Source organism: Geotrypetes seraphini, chromosome 4, assembly GCF_902459505.1.
Source record: "Geotrypetes seraphini chromosome 4, aGeoSer1.1, whole genome shotgun sequence".
Taxonomy (NCBI): Eukaryota; Metazoa; Chordata; class Amphibia; order Gymnophiona; family Dermophiidae; genus Geotrypetes; species Geotrypetes seraphini.
Window position 1 is genome coordinate 88,285,307 of NC_047087.1, and position 10,656 is coordinate 88,295,962.

The window sequence follows — 10,656 nt, forward strand, 5'->3', positions numbered from 1 at the left end:
CATTACTGAGGCCTCCTCCTGTATAAATGTCACTTTGAAGTGATAATATTATGCACTTTTTCATATAAGTGGGAAGTGTTTGATTTATGTTATTTTGTGTAATTATTTCCCACTAGTGAACTTGAGTTTAGTAAAGTCTATGAAGAGCCCAGGTTTGCTACATACGAAGAAATATGAACAGAAGATTGCTAGAGACATCTAGTAATCAAACATTTTTATCTGGCGTCATGAAGGATCCATTGTATTGATTAGTTTCAACTCAGTCTTATTGTAAAGTGATGCTAAATCTGGGAAATATGAAATACATGCTCTGCATCAATTTTTTGCTTGTTTAATCACATGACTAAAATAGAGAATAAACAAACTTCCTCGTGAATACTGCTGCATCATGGATTTTCCAACTGTGACATTCCTGCTTTTTGAAATGAAACAGGACCACACGTAGGAATTTTCCAGAAAAGGGCTATAAGATCCGTTTCAGTAATGAGATAAGGCAGTCAATCTGCCCAACAATATGTACCAGACACGCTGGATCACCAAGATAGGATAAGATGCAGTCAAAATCCAAATACTGTAGAGTGGTGGAACAGCCTAGTGCAGAGGATACCAACATTTTTGGTTGTGTACTGTAAACCCTTTATTAACCTCCAAAAAGTTCAAAGACGCCTTGTTCATTCCCACCACTCTGACACAACAGCCTTTGAGCCGAGAGCGGATAATACCCACCTATGGGTTGGCAAATAGAACCACAACACAGTAAAGCAACAGTAAAGGTAGATGAATGAGTCAAGATTAGAAACTATGGCCTAATAGACATATTCCAGCTCTAAGAGAGGAAACAGACTTAAAAATAGCTAAACCATAGAACTATAAATACTGATGTGAGGTGAGACCCACATGAAAGAATTTCACAGCATACAGGATGCACTATTTCCTGTGATAAGCAAATAAAAAACATAGGAAAAGAATATTTCAACAGAGACCTACTTCAGTGAAGATTTATTTTCCCGTAGGCACAAAAAGTCCTATTCTTATAAGGCCCAATGCATGCTTAAAAAAAACAAATAAAAAAGAAGAGCTAGCTAATACAAATTCCTAAAATCATCATTAACAGGGTAGACTTAGAAAATTCACTATTTATTCCAACAAAACACAATTTATTCCTTAGAATCCTGCTTGATGCTTATGAGCTTGATTTTGCCACTGTGGACAACAGGATGAGAATAACCCAGAATGGCATTCCTTATACCGGTAATCATATAAAGTCTTCAATTTTTATTTCTAAATTAAACACATTCCCCCCCTCTAATTCTATAAAGTCAAGTGCTCAATTTATGCTTAGCACGCAAAGTTCTGTACTCGGACCCTGATTCTATAAAAGTACGCCTAAAAAGTTAGGCGCCAATAAATTAAGCAATAGGCTTAATCGGTGCTGATATTGGTACTCAACACCTCACAATTGGCTATAATTGGACTTGATTGAAAATTAGGTGCCTACCTCGAAAAACAATTCTATAAAAATGTGCCTAGCCCAAAGCGCCTACACCAGGGGTGCCCAAAAGGTCGATCGCGATCGACCAGTAGATCACAAAAGCAATGCAAGTTGATCGCGGAGCCCATCCCGGGCTCTGTGATAGACTCCCATTGCCTTTGCATTTTCCCTGCTTCCTGATGCCGTAAACAGGACAGCAAAAGTACCAGGCCTACCAGCCTACCCCCTCCCTCCCACCCACCACCAACAGCAATTCTGATGTCGGAGAGGAAGTTCCGGGCCAGCCAATCGCTGCCTGGCTTGCCCGGAACTTCCTCTCCGATGTCAGAATTGACGTTGGGGAGAAGGCTGGTGGGCCCGGCACTTCTGTTGTCCTGTTTAGGCATCGGGAAGCAGGGAGAGCTCAGAACTCAGCAGTGGTGGCTTGGGGGCTTGTTCCCCGATGGCACCGTCTGTGGCTTGGGGGGGGGGCAGGGAGAAAGAAAGAAAGGGGGCAGGCAGGGAGAAAGAAAGAGAGAGGAGAGGGGGCAGGGAGACAGAAAGACAGAAAGGGGGCATGGAGACAAAGAAAGGGGAAGGGGACAGGGAGAGAGGAAGAAAAAGTTGGGGGAGGAAATGAGGTCTGGAGGAGAGGAAGCATACAGGAGGCTGAAAGAAGTGAAGAAATATTGGATGCACAGTCAGAAGAAGAAAGTGCAACCAGAGACTCATGAAATCACCAAACAACAAAGGTATGAAAAATGATTTTATTTTCAATCTAGTGAAGAAAATGTGTTCGTTTTGAGAATTTACATCTGCTGTCTATATTTTGCACTATGGCCCCCTTTTACTAAATCGCAATAGCAGTTTTTAGCGCAGGGAGCCTATAAGCGTCGAGAGCAGCGCGGGGCATTCAGCGCAGCTCCCTGCGCTAAAAACCGCTATCACGGTTTAGTAAAAAGGGAGGGGGTATATTTGTCTATTTTTGTATAGTTGTTACTGAGGTGATATTGCATAAAGTCATCTGCCTTGACCTCTTTGAAAAACCCCTGGAATATAAATAACTAACATTTTCTCTGCGTACAGGGTGCTTTGTGTTTTTTTTTTAATTTATTGTTGGTAGATCATTTTGACTTGGTCATTTTAAAAATAGCTCGCAAGCCCCAAAAGTGTGGGCACCCCTGGCCTACATAAAAAATGGGCATAGTTAGGGGGCGGATCATGGTCATGTTTTTGAATTAGGCACCTCTTTGTGAATTAGGTGCCGTTAGGCTCAGATATTAGCACCTAACTTTAGGCAAAGAAAACCCTGGCATAAATAGGGTGTGCCTAAATATTAGGACGCTGAACATTACCTAAGCATGCCTTAGGGAGGCAATGCTAAGCATGATTCTATAATAGGCACCCAAGGTTTATAGAATCGATGCCGATATCAGCACAAATCATTAGGTGGACTTTATAGAATCAACACATCAAGGTACAGAATAAGGTCAGTTGTATGCATAACCTAATATAATAAGGAGCTGATAATTATTGGTAGTTAACATCAATTAACAAAACAACAAAAAGATTGTGGAACAAAAGATCAGATGTACTAGTTTGTAGTTTAATAAGCCTCCAAATAACTTAAAAACAATAATCTAAAATCAATCCACAAAGGGTGTATACCATACATGGGCAAACTACGGCCCACAGGCCATATCCAGTCTGTTTAGCATTTTAATTTGGCCCATTGAAAATTTCCTGCCAGTCCGTGCAGGGCCAGCGAGATCAGGGGGCCTGATGAGTTCCAACGTTTTGCTTCCCAGCCTCCAACAGTGGATTCCTCCCCTCCCAGCAGCTCTTAGTACTTGCCTGCAGCAGTGCCAGTAGTGTCAGCGCAGTGATTCACTTAGGCAGCCTTGGGGCTTTTGCTGAGTTGCAGCCTGCCTCTGATGATGCAACTTCCTATTTCCTCAGAAGCAGGCACGACCCATCAAAGGAATCAAGGCTGCCTAAGTGAATCACTGCGCTGACACTACTGGCATTGCTACAGGCAAGTACTGAGAGCTAGTGCTGCCCGATTCGAATCAGTTCACCAATTCACTTTGGGTGAATCGATTCGAATCAATTTAAATTAAAAAAAAAAAAATCGGCTTCCCGATTCGGACCCTCTCCCTTCGCCCCCTAAAGCAGGAGCGGCAGCGCTGCTCTTGCTGGCTGGCCTCTGCCGCACCTGTTTTAGAAGGCGAGGAGGGAGGGTCAGTCAGGAAGTGCTGCAGTCCGGCTTCCCTCTTGGCCCCCCCAAAGAACTGCCCCCCCCGAAGGACTGCATCCACCCTCCTCGGGAAGGCCTCCGTGTTGCTCCTGGCCTCCCCGAACCGTTTACCTTATTGCTGGAGCCTGCAGCCGAAGATTGCGGTTACAGTGTCTTTGTGTTTTGAGCTGTTTCCTCTGCTGCGGTCCCGCCCCTCCTCTGACATCAGAGGCAGGATCGCAGCAGAGGAAACAGCTCAGAGCACAAAGATGCTGTAACCGCAATCTTCGCCTGCAGGCTCCAGCAATAAGGTAAATGGTTCGGAGAGGCCAGGAGCAACACGGAGACCTTCACGGTGGGGGGGGAGGGTGCGCAGTCCTTCGGGAGGGCAATCTTTTGGGGGGCAGTCCTTCGGGGGGGGGGCAGTCTTTTGGGGGCAGTCCTTCAGGGGGTGGGACAGGCCTTCAAGGAGGAAACAGGCCTTTAAGTGGGGGGGGGGGACAGGCCTTCAAAGGGGGGACAGGCCAGGGATGGTGGCATAGGCCTTCAGGGAGGACAGGCAGGCCTTCGGAGGGGGGGGCAGGCCTTTAAGGGGGGAACAGGCCAGGGATGGTGGCATAGGCCTTCAGAGGGAACAGGCAGGCCTTCAAAGGGGGGGACAGGCCTTCAGGGATGGGGTAAAGGCCTTCAGGGGGGAGGTGCAGGCCTTCAGGGGGGGCCCTGGTGTAGAAGTACAGAGGGAGGGAAGGGGGGTTCAAAGAGACATGCATATGCTGGAGTTTGAGGGGGAAGAAATAATGGGTCTAAAAATAGAGGAGAGGGAGAGAGATGATGGACAATGGGATTTAGGGAGGGAAGGAACAGAAAGGGAGAGAAGTTGGACACAAGGGATGGTGTGGAGGGGGGATAAAGATACTGGATAGGAGGGTAGTTGGGAAAAGAAAAGGAGAGATGGTGGACCCTGGGGTGGTGGAGAAGGAGAGAGAGATGCTGGATGAAAGGGTAATTAAGAAAAGGTGGATCTGTGGAGGGAGACGAAAAAAAGGAAAGATGCCAGACCTCCGGGGGAGGGAAGAGAAACGGAAGGGGAGGACAGAGATGGAAGATAAATGGTTAGCAGGGAGAAAGAAGGAGACCCTGGCAAACAAGTTATCAGAAGACAACCAGAGCCTGGGACCAACAAGATTTGAATAATGACCAGACAACAAAAGGTAGAAAAACTAATTTTATTTTCCTTTTTGTGATTACAATATGTCAGATTTGAAACGTGTATCCTGCCAGAGCTGGTATTAGACCGCAAACGTGACCTAGGATTTAAGAGAGAGAGGAAAAGTGTTTCTTGTTTGTTTATTTTGTTTACACCATAGCGCCAGTGTGGTTAGGAGAAGGCAAAGGGGTGAAGAGGCTATAAAATAAACCCATCAGGATGTTAGAAAAAAAAACAAAAACAAAAAAAACACCCAATTGGGCAGGAAAATCGAATTGAATTGAAAAACCAATTCAGTAGGCTGAATTGAATCAAAATTTTTTTTCCTGAATCGGGCAGCACTACTGAGAGCTACTGGGAGGGGAGGAATCCACTGTTGGAGACTGGGACGCTGCTGGACTAAGGAAAATAAAGGAAGAGCTGCTACAGAACCTAGACAGAAGGAGGGAGAAGGAGAGATGCTGATGGGAGGGGAGGAGGAAAAGGGAAGGGAAGAAAGTTACTACTGGATAGGGGAGAGGAGTGAAAGAAGAAGGGGTACTGCTGGACAGGGGAGGAGGAAAAAAGGAAGGAAACAGCTGGCAGGGAGATTAGAGGAGGGGTAAGGGTGGAATGGAGAGATCAGATGAGGGAAAGGGGAGAGACAGAGGAATGAGAAAGTAGAGAGAGTGATACTGGGAAGGGGTCAGCAGAGAACCAAGGAGAGAGGGACAAAGATGCTAGATCTGATGTAGGAGAGATAAAAATGAAGAGAGCAGTGAAGCTGGAATGAATCATGTAAAAAGGAGAGAGGGGCGCAGGCAGGATGGAAAGGGGAGAGGGGCATAGAAAGAAGGCAGATACCATATGGAAGGGGTAGAGAGTAGTGGATGGAAGGAGCAGATGCTGGACTGTAGAGACAGAGAGGGCAGACGCTGGAAGGAAAAGAGTGAAAAGAAGATGAAAACAGAAACCAGAGACAACAGGCTGCCCTTTGGGGGGGGGGGTTCTTTCTTTCTTTCTGCCTTAGCCCTTTCTCTTACCATCATTCTGTGGGACATCAGATTCCCCCCCCCAGCCCCTCTGGCACATTTAAGAACCCATTGTGGCCCACAAGTCAAAAAGTTTGCCCACCCCTGGTGTATACAGTCACAAGTAACTCACAGGATAGAAACCAGATAACATATGCAATAACCTGTTTCGGCAAAATAAAAATGCCTCTCTCGGGGGTCTTATAGGGTCCTTGGCCATGTTAAATATGAAAAATATAAAAGTCACAAAAAAACAAGTAGTAAAGGGACTACAAACAAGCAGCACTGCTCACAACTATCAATAATTGCCACTAAAGAGACTTAATTGTCACTAACTAGCACCAATTAGCAGGTATACATGCAACTGACCTTAGACAATATTCTTTAAAATATGCACTAAAAATCCATAGCATGCACCTATAAAGGGACATGAATTGGGGAGAGAATGGGTTTAATCAGGAGTGTGCCCAGGACTTGCGCAGGACATGTTATTGAATACATGCAGTTACGCACCCGTAACTGCTTACAGCAGTGTCTCTCAAACTGTGTATGCCCCAAAGAGATTCGAGGTGTGCCATGAGAGATTCCAGAATTTTACTTTGGGGTCCTTTTATTAAGATGCGCTAACTGATTTAGCACATGCTATTTTACGCGCGCTAAATGCCAAGGCATCCATTATTTGCTCCATTTAGTGTGCTGGAGCTAAAAAAGTTTGCGAGACATTGGCATATAGTTAGGCACTTACCGTAAATGCCAATGTATATTCTGGTACATTGGTATTCTATTATGGCAAGTCTGCGCGGAACTGCTGCTAAAGAATCAATGCTTAGCACCCAAAGGTTTGACATCTAACTTTAGGTAATCTTTAATACTCCTCCAGTAAACATAAAATAAAGTTGAAGATATGTTAAAGAACAATGCCATAAATTAAAGATAGTTTTCAGCAGCATAACGCTCATCGCCATAGAACACAGACTACAGATCAGGCAAATTTGTTGCATGTCCATTGAAACCACCGGTTTTTTGGACCCCCCTGATGAAGACATGTTGATCGAAACACGGACCGTGTTGGGTCCCACAATCTGTATAAAGTGGTCTATTTGTATGCAACAAATTGTTTGTCCAAATAAATTTTGTCTGCATCATGTAAAAAAAAAAATAAAAAAAAAGATTAAAGATAAGTGTTAAACCTTCTTTGGATTGTTATAAAAGCCGATTTTTCTTAATGACGGCAGTAGCCATTCAAATGATAACATGCAATTGGAAATGTTATGATCGACTTAATTACACTTTCTAGTGGGCAAACTTGTGTTCTAGTTATAAATTTGAAAGAATGATCGCTGAAATTTTAAGTTATAGTAAAGTATTTAACTTGGTGTGGAGCCAATTGGCATCATTTATTGAGTCACAATAGATGTTATGTACCTTTTTTTTTATCTGACCTCCTTACACATCCAGGGTGAGAGGGAGGGTGGTGGGAAATGTATTATTGCTTGTTATTCCTATTTTATTTAATGTATGGATATTATAAATGTGTATCTACTTTTCTTAGTTAAAGGGGGAGGGGGAGAAAATTAGTGTTTTTTGAATTATTTGCATATTTAAAGTGCATTTCTTGATTTGTTTATGTTTAAATTCATTGTATTGCACTATTTATATTTTAAAATTAATAAAGATTTTTTTTTTTTAAAAGATAGTTTTCAACAGGAAGTTAAGATTTTGTAATCAGTCTTTGGCACTTCTGATGTGGTCCTTTGCACATATGGGACCCAGACTTTTGCAGCAGCCTCACATGCCACATTCCCACTGAAAAGGGGCATCACTTTGAAAACAGACACATTGGCCAAATCCACAGCCACTCAGAGTAAGCATTTTACAGTACACATTCTTAACAAGCGAGTGAAATGTGTGGAAGTTCCCTTTGAGGGGAAGCTTAGCAGAATCAAATAGGGATAAACATTGCCAGAGATCTGACATCAGAATTAGACAGATGCTCAAATATGCTTCTACAGCATGGGAAGGAGTAGGTTAGCAGAGAAAAAAAAAATATACAAAGTTCAACATCTGGCAAAGCAGTTACACATTCCAGGGGCACACTCACCACATATGGGCAAAGTCCAGATGTTAACACATCATATTCACATACCCCCACCCCCTTCATTATGTTTTCTGCCCCCCAAATCCTCAAAATCATACTGTGAATGCTAGACCAAGTCAATTAGGAAACGGCAAATGCTATACTAGGGTTGAACAAGAGTCTCCTCTTCAATTCCACTTGTAAGTAGAACTAATACACTGGACCATCTTTAAACACGCCCCATACCCATTCTCCTTCCTGCCCAACCCCTCTTGGAATCTTTCTTCTCATCTGTCCCTCTCCCTCCCACCATGCTACATCTGGATGCCTTAACCAGGCAGTTCTCTGGACCCAGGTCATTAACTGCATTCCTCGGTTTCCTTTTTGTTCTCTTCTGATTTATCCCATCAGAGAGAGAGAAAAAAACCCACCCTACATTTAAAGTTTAAAAAACCCAGTACTCCATACTTGTCCTTTTGACATATTTCATTTTGCATATTGCCACGTGATTCTTAAATATGCTCCAGTAATTAACTAATTATCTAACAGAAACGGTCAATTATGCTGCCAGGAAAGCATCAGCAGATTCCAAAAGAAAAAGGCCCCCCGAGAGAAATGCTTCGTTTTGGGCCAGCTTCCTCCCGCACTTTGGATCCATCGGGAAGAGGGCTGGCAGCTGCAGACTCGCGTTCAGTTCTTGAAAGCCAAAATCTTCCCTCTGGATCCAAACCTCGAATTATTCCTCCCGCTGCTGCAAATGAAAGGAATCCCAGCAGGGCGCCAGCTTTTGAACGGAAAGATAGGGGGCACTTTGCTACAGGCAACGCCGAACCTACTTAATAATGCCTGCTGCTGGGGAATTTTGGAATTTAACCCTCCCCACTGGAGAAGGATCTGAACGAGGTCCGGCTCCCTCAATGTTCTTCGGTGCCTGGGTGGGGTGGGGGGTTCAACCCAACTCCCTACAGCCTAAGCGTAGCCCCCCAAATCTTCGGTATCCAATGCCCTCATCCCATCCCTTTCTCCAAACTTTGTGTATCTAGTACCCCCACCCCTTGCCATCCTTCCCGAATTTCAGCATCTAATGCCCCTCCCTCCCCTGCAAACTTTCAGTATCTACTGCAGTACCCTCCCCCCCCAATACCTCAGATTTCCGCGTCTAATCCACCGGTACCGGAGAGCACAGCATCAGCCGAACAGCTTTCCCTCCTCACTCTGTGCTCTATTGCTCAAGAAAGCCTTCCTCTACCTCCAGCCCTAGCGATTCCAGGAGAAAGGGGGCTCCCGCCTCTTTCTCTCCTCTCTAAACACAAACCAGCCCCCCCCCCCTCCTCGCTGCCAACCCACCTCCCTGGCTCCGGTGCCAAGCTTCACCCACAACTCCGGAAAGAATGTCAGCCGCACACTTACCCCCGGCCGCTGCCTGCGCTCGCGCGGTGGGCGGGCGGTTTCTCCCCCCTCCACATCTGGAATGGTACACTCTCGAACTTTTTTAAAAGCGCTCTCGGGGACCAAGTTTGAAGGAACGATGAGGAGGAGGGGGGGGGGAGCATCAGATCTATTAGCACCTAATTCCAATAGTTTTCAACTTACTTCCCCAGTGCGCTGTGGCAATTGTCCCATTTAACTTAGTTCAGCTGCTGGTCCTATATCGCAACACGAAGGGACTGGTAAAAGTCGACAGCTCCGGTGCAAATGGGAAAAAAAAGAGTGGGAGGGGGGAGGGAGAGGCGGGGAAATGAGATTAGTGTAGGGGGTGGGGGCGGGACGGCAGAGGAAGCCAGTTCTGGGCGATGTGAACAGTCCTACAAACAAGGTTTGTCGTTACAGCGAAGAGGTTTTCGGGTGTTTTGTTTTTAAATTAGTTGAAGGGGGTCTGGGTAAAACCAGGATTTGCAGGATCCTCATAGACTTGTATTGGGACTTTGCAGAGAAATTCCCCACTGAAAGACAGCCTGTTGCTGTCATTAAAAAATGAGCAATCTATTCTTAAGGTGGTCTGCCCTACATCCTGGAGATCCTGAGAATCCTGGTTTTACCGTGTTCTCTTGTCGGTCTTCCTATCAGTGGTTTGAAAATGATAATAAAAAAAAAAAAAAGAAGGAACCACGAGGTTTATGGAAGTAAACTGAAGACAGGAAGGAGTGGTTACAATCACAGTCTGGCAGGGTGGCTCACAGGAAACCAGCTGTGTTTATCTGACCCTCTTCCTTGGCTCAGGCTGGGAAAAGCTCTTTTGCACTGTACTTTTCGGAGTAAGGAGCTTCCAGCTGGGTTCGGGCTATGGAGTTTACTGCTGAGAAAGCAACAGCAGCCTACGGTCGCCGCTGTTTCAAAATAAAAGCGCAGGGTAGGGGACCTTCTCTCTCGTTCTGTACCTAGGGGGGGATAAAAGATTAGAAAAGCAATGTGGAGTGCGCCTGCTCTGCTTTCACCCAGGGACCACGGGGGAAGACTGCAGTGAGGACAAAAAAAAAAAAAAAAAAAACTCAAGACACCCATATGAAATGAAATCCACACGAATGTTGTTAACTGAAATATTGCCTTCCCTGCATTTTCCAGCACTTTTTCACGACGTGTTCAGGTGTATACATTGTTTCCTGAGCCATTTAACCTACAGAGGCACATTAGTAAAATAAAGGGGGGAAAAAACCA

The 10,656-nt window shown here is 45.0% G+C and overlaps 1 protein-coding gene across 8 annotated transcripts in view; it reads right to left on the minus strand.

The window, feature by feature from the left end:
* The window catches only part of PHLDB2 (pleckstrin homology like domain family B member 2), a 194,876-nt gene extending 185,155 nt beyond the window's left edge, over positions 1–9,721 (minus strand). For 6 of the 8 annotated variants that reach the window (XM_033941098.1, XM_033941095.1, XM_033941099.1 and 3 more), the window contains exon 1: positions 9,595–9,721. In XM_033941098.1, the coding sequence (XP_033796989.1) occupies positions 9,595–9,624 (30 nt within the window). In that variant the 5' untranslated portion in view covers positions 9,625–9,721. Of the gene's footprint in view, positions 1–9,145; positions 9,266–9,594 lie in introns of those variants that run through there. The other 2 variants (XM_033941094.1, XM_033941093.1) reach the window with 2 other exon arrangements.
* Positions 9,722–10,656: the final 935 nt, after the last annotated feature.